Here is a 24,508-nt window from a genome sequence, read left to right as displayed (position 1 = left end):
ACCATGAAAACTAACTTCTGGTTTAGGTGACGCTTTACTAGCAACCTCCTCAACGTCTTCAGGACAATTAACGTATACTGAACTGGTGTCACAAGGCTCAATGACGATGACCAACCACTAGTCATACCTAACATGTTACCACCAGAGATCTTTCTTGGGTAGATGAGGTTTAGGAACTTCAGACAAAGGGTTGTGTTGAGCTGAGAACTAAAAGAACAAATATGGATAGATGATGAAGTGGAGAACAAGAATAGAGGTTATAGAAGACACACTACATGTATGCTCATTGGTGTTTCACAAGAGTATACATTACAGGATAACTATGGATTCAAGTAGTCTAAACAACTAGGTACATTTAAGCAATCCATCTTTCCATCGTAAACACACGTGTCAAAAAACGTGATCAAATTACAAAATTCGTGCAATCAAATAGTCGGACATGGTATTGTATTTGTAGAAGAGCCAATAAAATAAAAAGATTCTCTTGGGGCATTTGTAAATATTAGTTTAGAAATACAGATCGACTAATTATAAAGGCAGAAGATGTAAAGAGTAAAACCATTTCCGTCAAATTACAATAACGCGGAGAGGAAAGGAAACACACAAAAAGATGATGCGGTAGGAATTTTTAAAGTGTTCTTTTTATTGTTTCTGGTTGCACAATTTCATATTAATTTATTTTTATTACCACAGTTATATTAAAGGGGAACTCCACCCAAAAATAATGTTGGTCTTAAAACTTTGTCTGTCCCGTGAAAATAAATATGCGGCAATTTTTTTGTTTGTTTGATTCAATATTTTCACAAAAAATGAGTTGAAATGCTGCAGCTAGGGCATCCGGTGCGTGGGAGCAGAAATATGTCAGCGGCTTGTATTGACGTCATATCGTCAATTGCTTCTCAAAGCTTTATGTAAAGTCATTGCACAGTCATAATAAACTTGCGTCAAAATGCTTCTCCTAATCACAAAATGTTTCTTTTCGAAACGTCAGAATTTTTTATTCGTAGGTATATACACAAGCAACCTTTATAGCTTACATGCAAGTATTGAGCTGGTTATTTGTATTCTGTTTTAATAGAACGGTTTCACATAAAGGCCATTACGCACAGTTTCCGCACTACATATAGAACTTGAATGTCGATTAATATTATTTTTAAAAAATACGAAGGTTTCTTTGTGTGGAAACTGTGCGTAATGCCGTTTGCTTGTCCTCCGAATTCAACCTTAACAACAGTTTCCACTGATGTGAAACCAATCTATTGCCCTTAATAAACATTGAATAATAATAAACATGGTTGTGTAACTCATTACGGTTAGAAAATAATCCTACATGAAACCATTGTAAAAATAGCCTTTCGTGCATAGAATTAAGTTGTAGTTTCCTTGACGTAAAGTATGAACTTATAGTTTCCTAATTATTGTACATAATTGTATAATAATGGATTGCTAGAATACGGAGAGAAAATCTACCTCCTCTCCAATACTGTTACGTTTGCAGCGAGCACTTTGCTCCCGATTGTTTTGAATCGGACCTAAGACAGAAACTTACACCATGGCAACCTTTAAAAAGGCGACTGAAGCGGGATGCAGTACCATCGATTTTTTCATTTGGCCCTCAACCCAGTAAAAAGCGTCTGTCTAGCGAGCATCGTACAGAAAAACGTCAGACTGATCAAGACAAGGAGGAAGTTAGTAAAAGCATTTCTTGTTAAATTTTAATCAAGAAAAAGTTATAGCCTAAAGTATATTCTAAATATTTCTATTTTTTCTATTTTCAGCTTTCAAATATTTTAGAATAATGTTCCTCCACAAGTACAAATGTTTTCTCATTGTTTGAGCCTGAAGCAAATAACAGTTGTGATTTGGGTGCGTCTGACAGTCCTGAAGCATTGCCAACTAATTATTGCAAGCCAGAAACCAAAGATGCATCAACACAGTGTTCATTTGTTGTGAGGAGTTTACATGCCATGGAAGTCCAAACTACACTGTCGATGCTGAATACTGTGGATGCAGAGGTTGAAAACAAACACCCTCATATTGATCACCAATATGATGTGTGGCATTGTCTAAATCTGTCACAAAAACTAACAAAGAAGGCTAACATTAAGGAAATGATGACTTGACCCATTGGATTAAGTCCATTTCTAATCATCTTTGGTGGTGCTCTGCAAGTTGTAACAAGAATGCAGAAGAATTGGTGGAAAATGGAAGTCTGTCCTTAACCACATTTCCAACAAGCATTTCTGGAAGGGAACACATATTTTCATCAATGTTGCCACCAACAATTAACAGAAAAAGAAACAAAGCAGAAGAAGTGGTTATCTCCTACTTCACAAGCATATATCGCTGCAGAGAATGTGATATGTGACAAGAGGCTTCTAAAAGACCTGCCCAAAGCGAGAGCATTTTCATTTCCTGGAATGGTAGCCGCACTCAGTTAGCAGCATTAGATCACAACAACAATACTAAACATGATAAAGCATTCATTAAGTCAGGGACAAACAAAGGGCAAGACCGTTACAAAATGTTTTTTGCTAAAACACAGAAGCAATGGGTTGTAAAAGCAATGAAAGAAAAGAAAGAGTACCAGTACATTGATAAACTACTTGCGGAGGTTGTGAATGTATGCAAAACTGAGGAGATTGAACTTGTACATCATGGCAAGAATCTTCCAAAGAACATTTCTAAATCATGTCCACCCAGGAAAGAAGTACTTGTAAAGGAACATCAGTCTAGATTTGCATAAAATGTCAGTGGTGATGTTAGCTATGGCAATAGGTTTTGCCATACCCATATAATATGACGTTGAATCAGTGAAGACAACTTTTGTACTACTTAAAAATGTTCATTCTTAAATATTAACATAGCAAAACCTTTTGCTATAGCTAGTTTCACCACTGCATTACACAAACTATTCATGTAATTAATTATAGTTATATTATAACCAGTGTAATAAGCCACATTTATAATCATTTCTTTGTAAATCTGTTTTTGTAATAAATTAATAATAATAAATGTGCATAGCATGACCTATAAATGAGCTGGCTATGCCACTTTAATATTGACATACAAAGTAATTGTAATGAGTATACCTATATCATAATAAAATACTTCATTCATCAACATAGTGAAAGCCTTCAAATTGAAATTCCTCTGCAAGGCCAGGTGGAGGAAATGTTTCTCTAATGCAGTAACTGCACATGATGGCAAGATGACTCTCACTTCTCTACCCAAGACACCCCAGCACCATCTTGCCAACTGTCTATATGCAATATGGCGGTACAGTTTGTCCTCGGGCCCATCATATGCTACCTCATATTGCTGCTTTTACTGGTACCAAACTGTTTGTAAAACCCACCTGTTAAGACAAACAGGCTCAAAACCAGGATGTTGTGTAATGCACAAAGGGACTTCGGTGGTCTCATTCGTTTCTACTGCCTCTAAATTTTTGTCACAAATATTGGAAATCTCTTTGCAGCATAAACATTTCTCGTTATTATCCATTATTTGGCAGTTACCACATTGACACCTGAATATGTTAAAAGAAAGGATCTTGAAATGTCAAAACTTCAATAAAAATTGTATCTTACAATAAAAACTTTAAAATCTAAAGTATTATGTGTGTGTGGACGTGGTCAACTTCAAAAACTGAAAACGTACTTTTAAGATAGAAACAATGGTCTAGAATAATATAACATTTTACTACCCACCATTCAAGATTGTCGCGCCGAGATTCATCGTCAATATACAAAAATTCCTGTTCTTCGTTATCCTCAAACTGGTGAGCTTCTTCGTGTTCATCAGCCGGCCATTCGGGCTCAAACTGATATGGCCGAATATTGTTTGTTGGATTGTCTTCCATTTCACTATCGATTGGTGAATTAGGCCGAGGTTCTTCCAAAAAAGCCATTATAAGCGATTGTTTTGTTTTTTGTGCAAGGCTGTGCGTTATTATTTTACTTTGTTGTAAACTCAACTCCAAATCGGTTTGACGATATGAGGTCAAAATAATTTCCGCTGACGCTTTCTGTGCCCACGCTGCTAAGCCTCAAAACAGCTCAAATAGCGCACTTGAAGACGCGATTTTGTCAAAAATAAAATAGCTGATGTAAAAATTTCAAAAATATAGTAACCTTTGCATAAAAATGGAACTTTTAAGACCAACATTATTTTTGGGTGGAGTTCCCCTTTAACAAAAGTATGTGTACAAATTTATTTATGCCCACAATGTGGTGTAAGGAAAAACACTTATTCGGAGCACATTTTCCAATTTCAAGTCTGGATTCTCTACATCCTTTAATCACAATGTCATATATGTTAATAGAATAGCAGTGTGTCATATGAATCTCAATTTTTGAACAAGAAAATGAATTTGGGGATTTGGTAAGTTTACATATATTGTAAAACTATGTAGATATAAAATACGCTATGTTTATGGGTTTTTTAATTTATATGTAGAATGAACAAAGTGAAGATATTGCTGAAAATTATGACAAGCACCAAGAGTTAACCACCAAAACACAAGTTTTAATGTACATATTGATATTGTTTCTCATGAAAAGTCATTGGAAGTGGTTATATGTAGGACTGCTTTCACTAGAAATAACTAAAAAATTTTGAAGTAATTTAAAGAAGGCATGCATTATTTAAACACTTATTAAAAGTCTGTACACATTTTAAATTAAATAATGGTCTTTATTTGTAGGACTCTGAAGATATCTTTACCAAGCAATCTATCTCTATTATTACAGAGGAACCCAAACAACCATGTCAACATAGTCAAGTAGTTCTCACATATACAGTTATACTTTATACTGTTTACCACTAGTCATGTTTTAATGTGTTATAAATTGACAATATGCTTGTTGATTGCTTATGCATGAAACACTGTCTAGCAAAACTTTATTAACATCTGGTAGAAATGTGCTCAACAAACATAAAATATATTACAATAGATATTTTTGAAACAGTGAACATTAATAATTACTGTGTACTTGCTCTTTCAGAGTCATTTGTCACCCACTGGCCACTATACTGGGCTATTGTTACAGTTTGACTTTGCATCAAATGTATCATGTCAGCAATCCTTTGTTGTTCATGATTATAATGCAAACAAAAGAACAATTATGGTGATGTCAAATTTTATTTCCATAATTTCAATGTTGGGTATATACCCAACTAAATGATATTACTCAATACGCTTTTTTTGGTGCTATAATCTGCATGTATTTTTTTCTTCAGCATAATTCATTTGTATTTGTACATCGATATCCCCACCTATTGCTTGATGGCTATGGTTGGATATTGTGCTGCTCATGTGATGCAAATAGAAAGCAATTTGTTGATGCCCTACCTAATAATATACAATTAGATCCTCAAAAAGGTATGTAAAATAGATGTTACTGCAATGAAATGATTAAAACAGGCCAAACAACATTTTTGTACTTGTCAGATATACCATATCCGAGTTGCATACACATATTAGCAATGGAAAAATATCTGGTTGTGTATGATAGAAAGTTTGGTATTGAAGCCAAAGATTTTATTGAAAAAGTAAGTGTTGTGTGTTACTCTTTCAGGATATAAGGTGTCTGAACAGCTTCACCAAATTTTGACTTACACTTACATACTATTTGTTTCAAGACCCTTGTCAAAGATGTGAGAACTTGTTACATATTAATCTGACATTGCATGTAGTGAATGTCTCAAATTTGTATTTGGCTTATTTTTCAATGTAAAGTTCTTCATGTGGTATGGGAGAAAATGTCTTCATCCTTAAATATCAGTTTATTGTACATTTCAAACCCTTGTGAAGTCATCCTTCTGTGTTTTACAAGACCCTTGTTCGACATTGTTCTTATTACATGTGGATGTTAACCCTTTACAGCTTTACAAGCAAAATATTGTTAAAACTTGTGAATGATTATTTACACAATATATTTATCTCATGGAATTTCTTTTATGAATGCAGAATCCACATCCATGATGCAGTCTGTTTTCAGTGATCATTCCTACCATGAGATGCAACCTGAAGAAGTATATTTTGTTATGTGAAAATAACTTTTTTGTACAAATACACGTATTGTTTCTCAACCTTCTAATACCCCACAATTTGTTACCATACATCCTGTGCCTAAGTTCAGGAGCTTCTATAAAGCTATTAGGGTGATAACCAACAGGGCAAATTGAATTTATTTATGACTATTGAGGTATACACATTCATACTCACATACATACATAGCCACATACTTACAGTACATACATTAAGTAGTATAAACTAAATGTATGACAAAAATAGTAAAGTCATATTCACCATTTGCTTTACGTGCCTGATATATATATATTAAGCACTTTCTAAGGATTTTGTGAAGTCATAATTAATCATAATTATTAATCTGCATACACATACACACACATACATACACACACATACATACACACACATACATACACACACATACATACACACACATACATACACACACATAATACAACCTTAAAGATAAATGATTTTACATATTTTAGGACTTGTTTAGTGCAGTGTGCAGGGAGGTTCAGTGGATTGCTGTAAAACCAGTGAATAGTCCATGGGGGGTTTGTACTTTAGTGTATTCAAAAGTAATGCCGCCCAGCCCGAGTTAAAATGTTGCAGCTATTCGTCATATCATTGCATTCATGTGACAACCCTTGCAAAAGCCATGCAAATCGTTGACGAGGATGAAATGGATTCTCCATTGGCACTTTTTAAGTTTTCCTTTGGAATTACACCAGATGCGAGACTATTTTGAATTGGCTACACTTAGCAAAGAAAAGGTTTCTTTATTTGAAACAAGTATGCAAGATAATCTGCAATGGTGAACATCCTTTTAGCTTTACATATACTATTTCCTTTATCGGTATGGTATTTAGCACTTTCTAGCATTTTGTAAATATTACTATTTAATTATTTTAGGCAATGAGAATGATGCAAGCGATTTTACTGATCTTCCTGAAAAAAATGGTCATAAAATTTTGGCGCCATCTGAAAGTGGTATTTGTTCTTGTGGTGCAGAGTGGGATAAACGTTCTATTCAAGATGAATGGTTGTACGTAGACTTGTGTTCAGTTGCGTACTTTTGTTCAATCCATGATGTGAAGGGTAAGTTCTGATTTGTTATAGGTTACGCTTCACTTCATAATTATTTGACTTAAATAAATTATTTAGTGTATTGTAGACCTTGCTCCTCTTGTGCTACGAAAAGCATTATGATGGCATTGAAAACAGGATTGTATGGTTTGGATCATATGCAATATCTCATGCCGATCTAAAGATTACATTCGGCTTTTCATAACGGCTTTTCGAGGTACTTTTAATGAAAATTTGCCGAAGCATTAGTAGCTACGTTTGTCCATTATTTAATTTTCTCGCACTATATCTTTTGAATGTTTTTCTTTTTATTCTTGTTCAGTTTACCTATGTACAAATATTATGTTGCATATGTACAAAGGCAAGTGTCTTCGGGTAGTTTGAATTTCCCAAAGGAAATAACTTACGCCAAGTTTCGTCTCGCTATCATTGCCATGATACGGTAAGCATCATTTCATTTTCAGCTGCAAAATATGAATATTCCATTGAGATAGTGATCGCTTGTTTTATTAAGTTATTGAATTTTCTCTTATTAAGGTTGCTTGATATTGATTTTGACAATGGGTTTTTGTGAATTATGTGGAAGAATTCCCAGAAGGTGGTGATGGATGGAACAACTCTTGGAATACAGAAAACTTTCTTACCAAATAATTTAAGAGAGTCTGATACTGGATTGCTAGATTGAAGATAAGTATTTTGAAGTTTATCTGTAATATATAATATATACAGGTCTGCTAATTAGTAAATACGAGTGTTCATCTACGTATCAGAAAGCATTTTATGCATGATGGTGACTTCTCTCATTTTGTTTTTGTACACAGCTTATAGTTATAAAAATAACAACCTGTTTTCTTAACAGGTTTGTTCTCATAACAAAGTACATAATCCCTTTTTTCCGTGAAGCCCATGGATGCGTTCGTTCATGATGAAAGAGTCATGTATAATGAGGCTCTCGTTCATCGAGAGAGTTATGAGAAAGTTACGTTGTAAAGGTAATAAGTAAAAACGTATAAACATGCTTAGAGTTTTTAAGTTATAGTTCAAAAGGCAGAAGTTGTTTGAACCTTTGAAGTATCCTTGGACGTTCTAGTTTTTATGAGAAGAATTCTTGTAAAGAAAAGATAAATTTTGAAAACCAAAGAATCCCGTTTACGTCCATGCCTCCCGATACCCCGAGATAGTTGAGCACTAGAGCGTCGCATGTTAACTAAGGGAACCACATAATCCTTGTTTGTTTTCCATGAAACATATGTATGGTTTGCTCGTAATACATGAGAAACAGTAAATGGGAGAGTTAAATCAGAAAGATATAAACCGATAAAATTGGTATAAAACATGTTTAAGGTTGTCTTTATTTATAAGTGTCAGAAAAGACAGGGTCATAAGAAGTTAATTGAAACATTGCTTGGTTTGTTTTATGAGAAGAAAACAAAAAGATAAAATTCGAAAGCAAAAAACCCCGTTTTCGGTCCATGCTTCCCGATACCTTCTTAAGCGCAAGGCACTAGAACGCCGCATGTTAACGTTTCGGTAGGAGATTTCGGCCCCTCCACGCTATCCTACTTGGGAGATGTAATTGAAGAGCTTTCACAAACCTGTAAGATGGTCTCCAGGTTAACAAAACAATCATCGTCAGTTTTCATTACAAAGGAAAAACTTAAAGTCGCCGAGAGCCTATTTAAAAAGAAAAGCCGACATGAAGCAAGATCAATATGACATATGACGACTGATGTCGTAGGTAAGGAGATACTGGCGAGATGAATTATACACTAATGCAAGTTATTTGGGCAAAAATAATGTTTAAAGTTGATTTGAGACTGTCCACTTATCGCCAGAAATTTCACAGTGGCATGAAAAAATATAAAAAGTCTCAGACACTCTCTTACCACGAGAAAAACTGAAGCAACTGGGATGGAAGATTTCTGTAAACATCGACATTTGAAACAAAAAGAATATCAGAAATAGTTCTGCTTTCTTTAAGTAAACGTTCATTCTCATCGTCTTTCAATCTCTGCCACTCCGACATTCGAGTTTCTTCTTCCTCTTTTGTCACGACTCTCTTCCCCGGAGAATCTACGGAGGATTGCAAGTTGCTACAGACTTTAAAGAAATTTATTCATAAAGCATTGTACCATCTTTTCTTTTAATATTTGGTGAGGGAATATTAGTGTTTGGCACTAGGCTTTAAACTTCATATGAGTCTGCACAGTCCATTTGACAAATTTTTCAATTTCATAGTCATGGTAACGACAAGCTGGATCTATTTTCATCGCTTTCTGAGTGATTAAATCGTTTGGTCACATAAATGTACGCAAAATCATCTGAGCATGCGCAGTACGCTTGGAAATGCGCAGTACAAGCAAAGTCTATTTGACCAATTGTCTGAGTAAACGATCATGGAAATGACCAACTGCATTTATTAGAATCAATTAGGGAGTAGATAACTTGCTTACTAACAAATTATTAAAGATATCAACTGAGCATGCGCAGTTCACTTGACAGTTTTTGACTTCATAGTTATGGCAACGACCAGCTGCATCTACAAGCACCGAATTTGAAGTAAATAGCATGCTTAGTAACAATTAAATGGATAAATCATCTGCGCATGCGCAGGTGCATGCGCAGTACATTCGACCAATTGTTTATAGTCATGGCAACGACTAACTATATGTACTTGCACTATATTTGTGGCAATTAGCTCACTTAGTCGCAAATTATCAAAGAAATCATCTGGGCATGCGCAGTAGTGACTTTAATAATACCGCAACTTTCGTAAGCCTCTGAATTTTTGTATATATATATAAAGCCAATATTAGGTATAGTAGATGTCAACTAGCAGTGGAAGCTGGGTGCGATATGTATGCAGTGGCTTAGGGGTCCAGACGTTTCGGGTCGCGACCGCACTCTCCTGCGTACCCCGAGCAAAGCCTATCGCAGGTGATCTCGGGGTCTGATGGGCGGAAGCTTGCTATTGCATCTCCCAAGTAGGATAGCGTGGAGGGCCGAAATCTCCTACCGAAACGTTAACATGCGGCGTTCTAGTGCCTCGGCTTAAGCAGGTATCGGGAAGCATGGACCGAAAACGGGGTTTTTTGCTTTTGAATTTAATCTTTTTTTTGTATAAAAAGAAACTAGAACATTCAAGGATATTGCAAAAGTTAAAAAAAATTCCGCCTTAATGACTTATAATTTAAACCAACTGTAAATATGTTTATACGCTTTTTACATGTTAACTTTTGAACTTGCAAGGAGCAGTCAAGCGTCTCACTGTGATAAACCTACGAAGTATTCTTTCTCTCATTTTCTTGTTTAGAAAAAGTTATCAACTAAGTGGTCGAACTCTTCGTAAACTACCATTCCTTGCACATGCGCTGTACTCAAAAGTAAGTAATACGAATTAAAGCCTTCACCCGTGTTCTTTTTGTTGTACATGCATGTACTTATATTGTCCCTCAAACCTACGTAATAGGCGCAAACGATAACCTTAGAAGAGTTTTGAATAATCTTTCAATGGTTGTCGACAAGCAGTTCAAAGAAAAGAGAATCTTTGCTCAGTTGGTGAAGAAAAAGCGTGCAACGTGATTTTTAGCGATTGTATACTTTTATACATTCATAGTAATATGAATGTATAAAAGTATAAATATAAATCTTCATGATATGAGATAATAACTCTCATATCATGAAGACATACGTTGTAAACGTTCTCTGGTATTGAAGACATACTTTGTAAACGTTCCCTTGTATAGAAGAAATACGTTGTAAGCGTTCTCTGGTATTGAAGACATACTTTGTAAACGTTCTCTGGTATTGAAAAAATACGTTGTAAACGTTCTCTGATATTGAAGACATACGTTGTAAACGTTCTCTGGTATTGAAGAAATACGTTGTAAACGTTCTCTGGTATTGAAGAAATACTTTGTAAACGTTCTCTGGTATTGAAGAAATACGTTGTAAACGTTCTCTGGTATTGAAGAAATACTTTGTAAACGTTCTCTGGTATTGAAGAAATACTTTGTAAACGTTCTCTGGTATTGAAGAAATACGTTGTAAACGTTCTCTGGTATTGAAGAAATACTTTGTAAACGTTCTCTGGTATTGAAGAAATACGTTGTAAACGTTCTCTGGTATTGAAGAAATACTTTGTAAACGTTCTCTGGTATTGAAGAAATACGTTGTAAACGTTCTCTTGTATTGAAGAAATACTTTGTAAACGTTCTCTGGTATTGAAGAAATACTTTGTAAACGTTCTCTGGTATTGAAGAAATACGTTGTAAACGTTCTCTGGTATTGAAGAAATACTTTGTAAACGTTCTCTGGTATTGAAGAAATACGTTGTAAACGTTCTCTGGTATTGAAGAAATACTTTGTAAACGTTCTCTGGTATTGAAGAAATACGTTGTAAACGTTCTCTGGTATTAAAGAAATTCGTTGTAAACGCGACAGGCCAATTTGAAACACTGTTCTACACTTTACCTTCACAAATATTGTGTTTGCTGTAACGTTTCACACGCTAAGTAGCTCTAATTGAATACAAAACACACTACAGCTACCCTCAAGAAAATTCAGTGTTTTCCCTGTGCTTACCTTTTATTTAGAGATGAATGTCGTCTTGCATAGCCAACCCATGATTCACGTAAACTTTGCCTCAAATCAAAGTTGCCGCGCGATGAAAGTATTCCAACGACCAAATCATAATGAGAATAATTCTCTGCTGTCAAGAACATTATTTTAAAACATTAAAGAAAACAAGTGGAAACACAAATACAAAAATGGACTATGTAGGATAAAGTTTTTAGATAACATGGTTAAATAACACTAGCGAAAGTTTCAATAAAAGATCACTCTTGATGAAAACATAAGACTGGAGTATATAAGGACTCAAGATTCAACATCAGATCACTCCTGATGAAGACACTAGACTGGAGTATATAACGACTCAAGATTCAACATCAGATCACTCCTGATGAAGACACTAGACTGGAGTATATAAGGACTCAAGATTCAACATCAGATCACTCCAGATGAAGACATTAGTCTAGAGTATATAAGGACTCAACATTCAACATCAGATCACTCCTGATGAAGACACTAGACTGGAGTATATAACGACTCAAGATTCAACATCAGATCACTCCTGATGAAAACATAAGACTGGAGTATATAAGGACTAAAGTTTCAACATCAGATCACTCCTGATGAAGACACTAGACTGGGGTATATAACGACTCAAGATTCAACATCAGATCACTCCTGATGAAAACATAAGACTGGAGTATATAAGGACTAAAGTTTCAACATCAGATCACTCCTGATGAAGACACTAGACTGGAGTATATAAGGACTCAAGATTCAACATCAGATCACTCCTGATGAAAACATAAGACTGGAGTATATAAGGACTCAAGATTCAACATCAGATCACTCCTGATGAAGACACTAGACTGGAGTATATAAAGACTCAAGTTTCAACATCAGATCACTCCTGATGAAGACACTACGCTAGAGTATATGTAAACTCATCTTTCAAAAACATATCGTTTATACTCAAGATATTAGATAGACGTACGACAATCTATAATGTCATATAAATCACGATAAAAAATCTGGTCCCCGGAGTCGACATGCTATCAGGCAGGCAACAAACAAAGATGAGATAGCTGTACAAACCTGTATTATCGCAGCAAAGCTTCAAATCTTTAACAACAAGATGATTATAGCTGTATAACACGAAAATAGCGATCAATATTAGTAAAGTTGGCTTAAGGATGTCATTTAATGTAAACATAAGTTGAAATTAAACAGTTACAATTAACTATAGCGTATAAATATCTTTCCCTATGTAAAATAATCTATACATTATCCTCAATAACGAACTATACACATTGTTGCATTTTAATATATACGAACTTTGACCTCGGGTGTGTTGCGTAAACATCATGTAAGGAGTCTTAAAGCATCAATATAAATTAGCAAACTTTGTGATCTATGTTACTTATTGAACTTAAATTGAGCAATACAAAATCTTAATCTTCAACAAAACATATCCAAAATATTACTATGAATGTATAAAAGTATACAATCGCTAAAAAGATCACGTTTGCACGCTTTTTCTTCACCAACTGAGCAAAGATTCTCTTTTTCTTTGAACTGCTTGTCGACAACCATTGAAAGATTATTCAAAAACTCTTCTAAGGTTATCGTTTGCGCCTATTACGTAGGTTTGAGGGACAATATAAGTACATGCATGTACAACAAAAAGAACACGGGTGAAGGCTTTAATTCGTATTACTTACTTTTGAATACAGCGCATGTGCAAGGAATGGTAGTTTACGAAGAGTTCGACCACTTAGTTGATAACTTTTTCTAAACAAGAAAATGAGAGAAAGAATACTTCGTTGGTTTATCACAGTGAGACGCTTGACTGCTCCTTGCAAGTTCAAAAGTTAACATGTAAAAAGCGTATAAACATATTTACAGTTGGTTTAAATTATAAGTCATTAAGGCGGAATTTTTTAACTTTTGCAATATCCTTGAATGTTCTAGTTTCTTTTATACAAAAAGATTAAATTCAAAAGCAAAAAACCCCGTTTTCGGTCCATGCTTCCCGATACCTGCTTAAGCCGAGGCACTAGAACGCCGCATGTTAACGTTTCGGTAGGAGATTTCGGCCCCTCCACGCTATCCTACTTGGGAGATGCAATAGCAAGCTTCCGCCCATCAGACCCCGAGATCACCTGCGATAGGCTTTGCTCGGGGTACGCAGGGAGAGTGCGGTCGCGACCCGAAACGTCTGGACCCCTAAGCCACTGCATACATATCGCACCCAGCTTCCACTGCTAGTTGACATCTACTATACCTAATATTGGCTTTATATATATATACAAAAATTCAGAGGCTTACGAAAGTTGCGGTATTATTTAAGTCACTACTGCGCATGCCCAGATGATTTCTTTGATAATTTGCGACTAAGTGAGCTAATTGCCACAAATATAGTGCAAGTACATATAGTTAGTCGTTGCCGTGACTATAAACAATTGGTCGAATGTACTGCGCATGCGCAGATGATTTATCCATTTAATTGTTACTAAGCATGCTATTTACTTCAAATTCGGGGCTTGTAGATGCAGCTGGTCGTTGCCATAACTATGAAGTCAAAAACTGTCAAGTGAACTGCGCATGCTCAGTTGATATCTTTAATAATTTGTTAGTAAGCAAGTTATCTACTCCCTAATTGATTCTAATAAATGCAGTTGGTCATTTCCATGATCGTTTACTCAGACAATTGGTCAAATAGACTTTGCTTGTACTGCGCATTTCCAAGCGTACTGCGCATGCTCAGATGATTTTGCGTACATTTATGTGACCAAACGATTTAATCACTCAGAAAGCGATGAAAATAGATCCAGCTTGTCGTTACCATGACTATGAAATTGAAAAATTTGTCAAATGGACTGTGCAGACTCATATGAAGTTTAAAGCCTAGTGCCAAACACTAATATTCCCTCACCAAATATTAAAAGAAAAGATGGTACAATGCTTTATGAATAAATTTCTTTAAAGTCTGTAGCAACTTGCAATCCTCCGTAGATTCTCCGGGGAGAGAGTCGTGACAAAGAGGAAGAAGAAACTCGAATGTCGGAGTGGCAGAGATTGAAAGACGATGAGAATGAACGTTTACTTAAAGAAAGCAGAACTATTTCTGATATTCTTTTGTTTCAAATGTCGATGTTTACAGAAATCTTCCATCCCAGTTGCTTCAGTTTTTCTCGTGGTAAGAGAGTGTCTGAGACTTTTTATATTTTTTCATGCCACTGTGAAATTTCTGGCGATAAGTGGACAGTCTCAAATCAACTTTAAACATTATTTTTGCCCAAATAACTTGCATTAGTGTATAATTCATCTCGCCAGTATCTCCTTACCTACGACATCAGTCGTCATATGTCATATTGATCTTGCTTCATGTCGGCTTTTCTTTTTAAATAGGCTCTCGGCGACTTTAAGTTTTTCCTTTGTAATGAAAACTGACGATGATTGTTTTGTTAACCTGGAGACCATCTTACAGGTTTGTGAAAGCTCTTCAATTACATCTCCCAAGTAGGATAGCGTGGAGGGGCCGAAATCTCCTACCGAAACGTTAACATGCGGCGTTCTAGTGCCTTGCGCTTAAGAAGTTATCGGGAAGCTTTTTGCTCTCGAATTTTATCTTTTTGTTTTCTTCTCATAAAACAAACCAAGCAATGTTTCAATTAACTTCTTATGACCCTGTCTTTTTCTGACACTTATAAATAAAGACAACCTTAAACATGTTTTATACCAATTTTATCGGTTTATATCTTTCTGATTTAACTCTCCCATTTACTGTTTCTCATGTATTACGAGCAAACCATACATATGTTTCATGGAAAAACAAACAAGGATTATGTGGTTCCCTTAGTTAACATGCGACGCTCTAGTGCTCAACTATCTCGGGGTATCGGGAGGCATGGACGTAAACGGGATTCTTTGGTTTTCAAAATTTATCTTTTTCTTTACAAGAATTCTTCTCATAAAAAACTAGAACGTCCAAGGATACTTCAAAGGTTCAAACAACTTCTGCCTTTTTGAACTATAACTTAAAAAAACTCTAAGCATGTTTATACGTTTTTTACTTATTACCTTTTACAACGTAACTTTCTCATAACTCTCTCGTGATGAACGAGAGCCTCATTATACAATATGACTCTTTCATCATGAACGAACGCATCCATGGGCTTCACGGAAAAAAGGGATTATGTACTTTGTTATGAGAACAAACCTGTTAAGAAAACAGGTTGTTATTTTATAACTATAAGCTGTGTACAAAACAAAATGAGAGAAGTCACCATCATGCATAAAATGCTTTCTGATACGTAGATGAACACTCGTATTTACTAATTAGCAGACCTGTATATATTATATATTACAGATAAACTTCAAAAATACTTATCTTCAATCTAGCAATCCAGTATCAGACTCTCTTAAATTATTTGGTAAGAAAGTTTTCTGTATTCCAAGAGTTGTTCCATCCATCACCACCTTCTGGGAATTCTTCCACATAATTCACAAAAAAACCCATTGTCAAAATCAATATCAAGCAACCTTAATAAGAGAAAATTCAATAACTTAATAAAACAAGCGATCACTATCTCAATGGAATATTCATATTTTGCAGCTGAAAATGAAATGATGCTTACCGTATCATGGCAATGATAGCGAGACGAAACTTGGCGTAAGTTATTTCCTTTGGGAAATTCAAACTACCCGAAGACACTTGCCTTTGTACATATGCAACATAATATTTGTACATAGGTAAACTGAACAAGAATAAAAAAGAAGAAAAAACATTCAAAAGATATAGTGCGAGAAAATTAAATAATGGACAAACGTAGCTACTAATGCTTCGGCAAATTTTCATTAAAAAGTACCTCGAAAAGCCGTTATGAAAAGCCGAATGTAATCTTTTAGATCGGCATGAGATATTGCATATGATCCAAACCATACAATCCTGTTTTCAATGCCATCATAATGCTTTTTTCGTAGCACAAGAGGAGCAAGGTCTACAATACACTAAATAATTTATTTAAGTCAAATAATTATGAAGTGAAGCGTAACCTATAACAAATCAGAACTTACCCTTCACATCATGGATTGAACAAAAGTACGCAACTGAACACAAGTCTACGTACAACCATTCATCTTGAATAGAACGTTTATCCCACTCTGCACCACAAGAACAAATACCACTTTCAGATGGCGCCAAAATTTTATGACCATTTTTTTCAGGAAGATCAGTAAAATCGCTTGCATCATTCTCATTGCCTAAAATAATTAAATAGTAATATTTACAAAATGCTAGAAAGTGCTAAATACCATACCGATAAAGGAAATAGTATATGTAAAGCTAAAAGGATGTTCACCATTGCAGATTATCTTGCATACTTGTTTCAAATAAAGAAACCTTTTCTTTGCTAAGTGTAGCCAATTCAAAATAGTCTCGCATCTGGTGTAATTCCAAAGGAAAACTTAAAAAGTGCCAATGGAGAATCCATTTCATCCTCGTCAACGATTTGCATGGCTTTTGCAAGGGTTGTCACATGAATGCAATGATATGACGAATAGCTGCAACATTTTAACTCGGGCTGGGGCGGCATTACTTTTGAATACACTAAAGTACAAACCCCCCATGGACTATTCACTGGTTTTACAGCAATCCACTGAACCTCCCTGCACACTGCACTAAACAAGTCCTAAAATATGTAAAATCATTTATCTTTAAGGTTGTATTATGTGTGTGTATGTATGTGTGTGTATGTATGTGTGTGTATGTGTGTGTATGTGTGTGTATGTATGTGTGTGTATGTATGTGTGTATGTATGTGTGTGTATGTATGTGTGTGTATGTATGTGTGTGTATGTGTATGCAGATTAATAATTATGATTAATTATGACTTCACAAAATCCTTAGAAAGTGCTTATATATATATATCAGGCACGTAAAGCAAATGGTGAATATGACTTTACTATTTTTGTCATACATTTAGTTTATACTACTTAATGTATGTACTGTAAGTATGTGGCTATGTATGTATGTGAGTATGAATGTGTATACCTCAATAGTCATAAATAAATTCAATTTGCCCTGTTGGTTATCACCCTAATAGCTTTATAGAAGCTCCTGAACTTAGGCACAGGATGTATGGTAACAAATTGTGGGGTATTAGAAGGTTGAGAAACAATACGTGTATTTGTACAAAAAAGTTATTTTCACATAACAAAATATACTTCTTCAGGTTGCATCTCATGGTAGGAATGATCACTGAAAACAGACTGCATCATGGATGTGGATTCTGCATTCATAAAAGAAATTCCATGAGATAAATATATTGTGTAAATAATCATTCACAAGTTTTAACAATATTTTTGCTTGTAAAGCTGTGCTGGTTAACATCCACATGTAATAAGAACAATGTCGAACAAGGGTCTTGTAAAAACACAGAAGGATGACTTCACAAGGGTTTGAAATGTACAATAAACTGATATTTAAGGATGAAGACATTTTCTCCCATACCACATGAAGAACTTTACATTGAAAAAATAAGCCAAATACAAATTTGAGACATTCACTACATGCAATGTCAGATTAATATGTAACAAGTTCTCACATCTTTGACAAGGGTCTTGAAACAAATAGTATGTAAGTGTAAGTCAAAATTTGGTGAAGCTGTTCAGACACCTTATATCCTGAAAGAGTAACACACAACACTTACTTTTTTCAATAAAATCTTTGGCTTCAATACCAAACTTTCTATCATACACAACCAGATATTTTTCCATTGCTAATATGTGTATGCAACTTCGGATATGGTATATCTGACAAGTACAAAAATGTTGTTTGGCCTGTTTTAATCATTTCATTGCAGTAACATCTATTTTACATACCTTTTTGAGGATCTAATTGTATATTATTAGGTAGGGCATCAACAAATTGCTTTCTATTTGCATCACATGAGCAGCACAATATCCAACCATAGCCATCAAGCAATAGGTGGGGATATCGATGTACAAATACAAATGAATTATGCTGAAGAAAAAAATACATGCAGATTATAGCACCAAAAAAAGCGTATTGAGTAATATCATTTAGTTGGGTATATACCCAACATTGAAATTATGGAAATAAAATTTGACATCACCATAATTGTTCTTTTGTTTGCATTATAATCATGAACAACAAAGGATTGCTGACATGATACATTTGATGCAAAGTCAAACTGTAACAATAGCCCAGTATAGTGGCCAGTGGGTGACAAATGACTCTGAAAGAGCAAGTACACAGTAATTATTAATGTTCACTGTTTCAAAAATATCTATTGTAATATATTTTTATGTTTGTTGAGCACATTTCTACCAGATGTTAATAAAGTTTTGCTAGACAGTGTTTCATGCATAAGCAATCAACAAGCATATTGTCAATTTATAACACATTAAAAACATGACTAGTGGTAAACAGTATAAAGTATAACTGTATATGTGAGAACTACTTGACTATGTTGACATGGTTGTTTGGGTTCCTCTGTAATAATAGAGATAGATTGCTTGGTAAAGATATCTTCAGAGTCCTACAAATAAAGACCATTATTTAATTTAAAATGTGTACAGACTTTTAATAAGTGTTTAAATAATGCATGCCTTCTTTAAATTACTTCAAAATTTTTTAGTTATTTCTAGTGAAAGCAGTCCTACATATAACCACTTCCAATGACTTTTCATGAGAAACAATATCAATATGTACATTAAAACTTGTGTTTTGGTGGTTAACTCTTGGTGCTTGTCATAATTTTCAGCAATATCTTCACTTTGTTCATTCTACATATAAATTAAAAAACCCATAAACATAGCGTATTTTATATCTACATAGTTTTACAATATATGTAAACTTACCAAATCCCCAAATTCATTTTCTTGTTCAAAAAATTGAGATTCATATGACACACTGCTATTCTATTAACATATATGACATTGTGATTAAAGGATGTAGAGAATCCAGACTTGAAATTGGAAAATGTGCTCCGAATAAGTGTTTTTCCTTACACCACATTGTGGGCATAAATAAATTTGTACACATACTTTTGTTAATATAACTGTGGTAATAAAAATAAATTAATATGAAATTGTGCAACCAGAAACAATAAAAGAACACTTTAAAATTCCTACCGCATCATCTTTTTGTGTGTTTCCTTTCCTCTCCGCGTTATTGTAATTTGACGGGAAATGGTTTTTATTCACTCTTACATCTTCTGCCTTTATAATTAGTCGATCTGTATTTCTAAACTAATATTTACAAATGCCCCAAGAGAATCTTTTTATTTTATTGGCTCTCTTCTACAAATACAATGCCATGTCCGACTATTTGATTGCACGAATTTTGTAATTTGATCACGTTTTTTTGACACGTGTGTTTACGATGGGAAAGATGGATTGCTTAAATGTACCTAGTTGTTTAGACTACTTGAATCCATAGTTATCCTGTAATGTATACTCTTGTGAAACACCAATGAGCATACGTAGTGTGTCTTCTATAACCTCTATTCTTGTTCTCCACTTCATCATCTATCCATATTTGTTCTTTTTTAGTTCTCAGCTCAACACAACCCTTGTCTGAAGTTCCTAAAACCTTCATCTACCCAAGAAAGATCTCTCGTGGTAACATGTTAGGTATGGCTAGTGGTTGGTCATCGTCATTGAGCCTTGTGACACCAGTTCAGTATACGTTAATTGTCCTGAAGACGTTGAGGAGGTTGCTAGTAAAGCGTCGCCTAAACCAGAAGTTAGTTTTCATGGTATGCTAACGGATTACGCAAACGTTGTTTGAAAAAGTTCACATCAAATGGTTATGGTCTTGTTCCATCGTCTTCTGAGAAGGTTTCATGTTCATCCTGTATCTTTCGCCAAAGTTACAAATATTGAGTTTTTTATGCTTTTTGAAATTGTCGTTTTATGACTATTATTTTAGAGCATAGACATTGAAGAATCTTGTGGTAGTACAGGTATTTTCAACATTTTTGTTGAAAATTCTCTAGTTTCAGTTCTTCGAAATTTCTCATCTTAATTTTCATCTTTACTTTAGAATCCTTTCGATACGAGAAATCGTCGGGATTTGAGGTACTTTATACGATATATTGAATTTAAGTTTTATAGCGTTAATAACTCTCATCTGTCCATCGTAACTTTGCTATGATTCTATGGATAAATTATGTTTTGTATATAACAGATTATTGATGATCCTACTTCACCTGATGATCCTCACGCTCTTATTTCGCTATCTGGACTTTAACACAAGATCACGAATATGAGACGATAAAGACAAATTCCGGTTACAAATACAGGCGCTGCGTCAAACCGTGGTTCACTAATGCCTTTGAAATCGGTAAAGTCCTTTATTATTTTGCTTGTGCTTTCTTTACAACTGTAAGTTTTTACTCTCCTAAGACTATAGGCACGACCACAACTGATAATCGCCAGGTTGGTATAGTTTCGAGAAGGACTGTTTTTGTTCTAGATAACTTTCACAATCCTGATGTGGCGTATGTCGTAAACAGTTTGTCAACGCATGTCATTGCCACCGTTATGTTGGTTTGCTCTTTGCTTTCAAGGTAATGGTTGTACTGTTAACTGAGTATTAATTACTGCCGATGAAAGAGGATCTTAAAACCTCTCAAAAGCAGAAATTTGTAATCTAGAGAGCTTCGGGTTTTGTCAATACGTCTATCTACTGGACCTTTTCTTCGTTGAGTTTTGGCTTTCCATCAATGAACGAGTAAGCGTTTTACGATTGATTATGAAGTGTGTTATGATGCGATTGGCAATGAGCCCGAAAAGAAAATAGAACAAAAGCTTTTTAATAGAACGGCCAAGCCCAACTTGAAGAGCTCTCGAAGATAAACACGTCAGATTATCCTCGATGCCTTATATTTTCTTCATTAAATTTTATTTTTCAAAACTTTAAATTGAATATTGTCGTTGAAACACCATATGGTGAACAAATTAGCGTAAACAAATGGCCAAATATGTCTTGGACGTTCGTTTCAAATATCAAAAGAGATTAGCCAAGGGTTACATTCTCTCATCGAAAGGAATCATGCAGCAGCGAAGATACTTATCTCTTTGTTATGCTTTAGGTCACGCGAAGTCGTTTTCATTAAATTACGAAATGTTTTAGGATACATTACGACACATATTGACTAATGTGGAAGTATGAATGTTATAAAACTGCACGACGCGTTTTTCAAAGGACATTTCTCTGTTTCGAAGCATACTCAAGTATTCCAGTACATAACATTTAATGCTTAATAAAGTAAATGGTTTGAACCCGGGAGTATCGTTACGTTTGTAAATGATGATCGTCCAGGTTAATAAAGTCCTGAAGGACTGTTTTGTTGTTGTTGACTGACGTTTCGACAACCTTAGCGGTAGTCATCTTCAGAGTCATTTTGACACTGACTCTGAAGGTGACTACCGCTAAGGTGTCAAACAACTAATCAAACAGTCCTTCTCAGGACTTTAACCTGGACGATCATCTAAACTTTAATCTTAAGTCAGTCTGTGTACTTGCTGACCTATACCACCTGCCCTCCTCGATATTAAATTTTTCCTGTCTGTTTTAAAGGTATACTTCTTGAAAAAATACAATGTAAATCAAAGAAGGCGTTCTCGGGGTAGTTCGTCTATAGCCACAACGATGACGGATCTTCGTAAATCACCATTTCATCTCAACCGTTTGGAGGACGTTACTTTGGTGTGCGAAAACGATGAAGAGAAAAGCCGCGAGGGTCTGGAAACTGAGAATATACAACTGAGGGTAAGATGTTTTGGGAATACTGTTTGAGTACAGATTAAAACGAGGATTTTTCGAAGAATGTTCAAAGAAACAATGTCAATGGTTATTGTCTTAAATACAAAGAACGACTCTCCATTTGCAAAGTGGGTGACCTAGGTTTGAGGGTTAGGGGGAGATTTGTCAGATCATCGCAGAGTTGCTAAAGAACAAGTCGATCGTGAGATGCGCCAGGGTCTGACGGGAAGGTATGGGGGGAAATGAGTTGAACTTTGGTCCCTGTGATGGTATTCACGTCCAATTACGGTCTTTCAGTTTCTCAAAACTTGAAAATTGAATGTGTGCTCCTTGTGACAGCACATTATGCATTAAGCCATTTATAGGCGCACGTCAAACAACGTGTGAAATATGCTTTTGTTAAACAACTGCCAAAATCTCAACTCACGCAACACGCGAAAGTGATCATTATCACTTGTAGTTGATTATTATCCCCAATTTACAGAGATTATCATCTTCAATATAGAGTAATTATCCTCAATTAAAACCATTGAAATTGTAGCAAAGAATCCGTTAACACTTATGAAATAAGCCGATTTGATGTTCAATTAATGACATTCCTATATTAAAATCATTATCCTTACACTTTTCACAGGAGGAAATACGTGATTTGACTGCGAAACTTGCAGCATGTGAATACAAACAACAACGAGAGCAGAGACGACAACAAGGAAGTCCACAAGAAAACAGCTACATTTCCACGAGTAGCGAGACTCGTCACTCAGATTCAACAGCGAGACGGAGAGCGCTCAGGGTCGAGAGTCGGAATCTCCCGATAAAATTGGTCAAAAGGTGTCGAACGTTGCCGACAGCTTGACAAGCAACGGTAGCGTGTTCACCCGCGAGGAAAGAGGTGGAAGTTTAATAGAAGATATTAAAAACGCTGATCGTTTTATCGCCCTACCAAACGGTAGTAGCGTTTCCGATGAAGAAACTTTAACGGTCATGTCAAACGTTTCTGTTGAATCCTCGTGATATTGAAAAGATTCTTGGAGGAATATGGCCGTGTGTTCTACTGAAGAGAATATTTATGGATCCTGTTTCAGGAAAGATGAGATTTGACAATGAACTGTGGTACAACTTGACTACCACGAAGATGTTTCCACATAAAGATTAACTCCTACGAGAAGAAAGTTAATTATAAACGATCGAATCGACTTACTAAACCTTTCCCACAATAAATATTCAAACGCAAAAAACGACATGCATTTCGTTAAGAAAATGTGAAACATTTTATGCTTATCTCTGATTTTATGACGTTTTTCGTCGCTAATGACGTAATTTGACGCTATGACGTAATTTGATCGCAGTCAAGTCTGTACTTATACACTTTACACAATGAGCATTGCAATAAATATTTTACATGAAGTACGCAGGGACATAAGCGAGGCTAATCGAAATCTTTACACCTGCATGGCAAATTTTTTAGCAAAATTATTCGGAATTATTTCGATTGTTTTTGCAGTTAATGAACAAAAATATTTGCATAGCAGGAATAATGTCGATATTACACAGCGCTATAGATTTTATTTAATTTAAATTAATGTCGTTCGTAAAAGCCAAAACATTAAATTTGTAATATAGAAAATAGATTTAATTAAGTGAAAAAAAAGATAAAAAGTTTAATTGAAGCTGTACTTTTCTATCTTTTGTGTGGATTTGGAATTTTCTTATCTCCCTCTCCCCGACATAACTAACGTACCTCAACATTTGCAAGGATTACCGCAGGACATAAAGTTTTCCCATAAATAGAGAGAATCGGCATCCTGCTCGGGCAAGGTAAACATTTCCATCTGACAATCCCCGAAACACGACCATCGCTCATCCTGAAGTATTTGAAATAGAAAGGAAACACCGTCACATGTTCGGCCGCTGGTTCATAAGAACCTGGGCTCGTAAGAGTAAGATCACCATAAAGGATCTTGTTGAACAACCGTCACAAACTTGCAGAGAAGAAAAGGAGATCTTACCTTA

At 35.1% G+C, this 24,508-nt stretch overlaps 4 protein-coding genes and 4 long non-coding RNA genes across 20 annotated transcripts; 3 read left to right on the top strand and 5 right to left on the bottom strand.

The window, feature by feature from the left end:
* The first annotated feature begins 496 nt into the window (after nucleotides 1-496).
* LOC124433636 lies at nucleotides 497-4,519 on the top strand. The gene is made up of 3 exons (XR_006944539.1): nucleotides 497-618; nucleotides 4,325-4,383; nucleotides 4,459-4,519. It is a non-coding gene; the product is annotated as an uncharacterized LOC124433636 (long non-coding RNA).
* Nucleotides 3,195-4,123, bottom strand: LOC124433629. 2 transcript variants are annotated; one of them, XM_046983411.1, is made up of 2 exons: nucleotides 3,711-4,123; nucleotides 3,195-3,358 (listed from the first exon to the last, which is right to left on the bottom strand). In XM_046983411.1, exons 1-2 carry the CDS (start codon nucleotides 3,908-3,910, stop codon nucleotides 3,328-3,330), a joined length of 231 nt encoding a protein of 76 aa, XP_046839367.1. In that variant the 5' UTR covers nucleotides 3,911-4,123; the 3' UTR covers nucleotides 3,195-3,327. The 2 variants fall into 2 exon arrangements, with proteins under 2 accessions (XP_046839367.1, XP_046839366.1); XM_046983410.1 differs by having other exon boundaries at nucleotides 3,195-3,529; nucleotides 3,711-4,114.
* A 2,912-nt stretch (nucleotides 4,520-7,431) lies between the features above and the next one.
* On the bottom strand, nucleotides 7,432-13,155 carry LOC124433630 (UDP-GalNAc:beta-1,3-N-acetylgalactosaminyltransferase 2-like). 6 transcript variants are annotated; one of them, XR_006944533.1, is made up of 6 exons: nucleotides 12,794-13,154; nucleotides 11,711-11,834; nucleotides 9,013-9,199; nucleotides 8,722-8,800; nucleotides 7,771-7,802; nucleotides 7,432-7,590 (listed from the first exon to the last, which is right to left on the bottom strand). XR_006944533.1 is itself a non-coding variant. In XM_046983412.1 (5 exons), the coding sequence occupies exons 1-4, from the start codon at nucleotides 12,909-12,911 to the stop codon at nucleotides 7,779-7,781; spliced, it is 348 nt and encodes a 115-aa protein (XP_046839368.1). In that variant the 5' UTR covers nucleotides 12,912-13,155; the 3' UTR covers nucleotides 7,432-7,590; nucleotides 7,771-7,778. The 6 variants fall into 6 exon arrangements, 3 of the variants coding, with proteins under 3 accessions (XP_046839368.1, XP_046839369.1, XP_046839370.1); XR_006944531.1 differs by having other exon boundaries at nucleotides 11,711-11,837; nucleotides 12,794-13,153; XM_046983412.1 differs by lacking the exon at nucleotides 9,013-9,199 and having other exon boundaries at nucleotides 11,711-11,837; nucleotides 12,794-13,155.
* Nucleotides 13,156-13,237: 82 nt separating this feature from the next.
* On the bottom strand, nucleotides 13,238-19,436 carry LOC124433628. 6 transcript variants are annotated; one of them, XR_006944529.1, is made up of 9 exons: nucleotides 19,185-19,436; nucleotides 18,837-18,959; nucleotides 18,583-18,724; nucleotides 17,926-17,990; nucleotides 17,062-17,391; nucleotides 16,778-16,963; nucleotides 16,570-16,711; nucleotides 13,420-13,489; nucleotides 13,238-13,333 (listed from the first exon to the last, which is right to left on the bottom strand). XR_006944529.1 is itself a non-coding variant. In XM_046983409.1 (3 exons), exons 1-3 carry the CDS (start codon nucleotides 18,740-18,742, stop codon nucleotides 17,128-17,130), a joined length of 489 nt encoding a protein of 162 aa, XP_046839365.1. In that variant the 5' UTR covers nucleotides 18,743-18,830; the 3' UTR covers nucleotides 17,087-17,127. The 6 variants fall into 6 exon arrangements, 1 of the variants encoding a protein (XP_046839365.1); XR_006944526.1 differs by lacking the exons at nucleotides 13,238-13,333; nucleotides 13,420-13,489 and adding exons at nucleotides 16,012-16,243; nucleotides 16,339-16,458; XR_006944527.1 differs by lacking the exons at nucleotides 13,238-13,333; nucleotides 13,420-13,489; nucleotides 17,062-17,391 and adding exons at nucleotides 16,012-16,243; nucleotides 16,339-16,458.
* Nucleotides 14,744-16,590, top strand: LOC124433633. Of its 2 annotated transcripts, XR_006944535.1 has the most exons (4): nucleotides 14,744-14,897; nucleotides 15,110-15,188; nucleotides 16,103-16,134; nucleotides 16,317-16,590. It is a non-coding gene; the product is annotated as an uncharacterized LOC124433633 (long non-coding RNA). The 2 variants fall into 2 exon arrangements; XR_006944534.1 differs by lacking the exon at nucleotides 16,103-16,134 and having other exon boundaries at nucleotides 14,745-14,897.
* Nucleotides 19,437-19,448: 12 nt separating the features above from the next.
* LOC124433635 lies at nucleotides 19,449-19,969 on the bottom strand. Its single transcript, XR_006944538.1, has 3 exons — nucleotides 19,858-19,969; nucleotides 19,585-19,644; nucleotides 19,449-19,509 (listed from the first exon to the last, which is right to left on the bottom strand). It is a non-coding gene; the product is annotated as an uncharacterized LOC124433635 (long non-coding RNA).
* Nucleotides 19,970-21,284: 1,315 nt separating this feature from the next.
* Nucleotides 21,285-23,351, top strand: LOC124433623. Its single transcript, XM_046983404.1, has 3 exons — nucleotides 21,285-21,296; nucleotides 22,310-22,501; nucleotides 23,130-23,351. Exons 2-3 carry the CDS (start codon nucleotides 22,382-22,384, stop codon nucleotides 23,349-23,351), a joined length of 342 nt encoding a protein of 113 aa, XP_046839360.1. The 5' UTR covers nucleotides 21,285-21,296; nucleotides 22,310-22,381.
* A 29-nt stretch (nucleotides 23,352-23,380) lies between these two features.
* On the bottom strand, nucleotides 23,381-24,289 carry LOC124433638. Its single transcript, XR_006944541.1, has 2 exons — nucleotides 24,237-24,289; nucleotides 23,381-23,654 (listed from the first exon to the last, which is right to left on the bottom strand). It is a non-coding gene; the product is annotated as an uncharacterized LOC124433638 (long non-coding RNA).
* Nucleotides 24,290-24,508: the final 219 nt, after the last annotated feature.

Source organism: Xenia sp. Carnegie-2017, unplaced genomic scaffold (assembly GCF_021976095.1).
Source record: "Xenia sp. Carnegie-2017 unplaced genomic scaffold, XeniaSp_v1 HiC_scaffold_139, whole genome shotgun sequence".
NCBI lineage: Eukaryota > Metazoa > Cnidaria > Anthozoa > Malacalcyonacea > Xeniidae > Xenia > Xenia sp. Carnegie-2017.
Note: the sequence above shows the minus strand (reverse complement) of the source record. Positions and strands in the feature narration are given on the sequence as shown.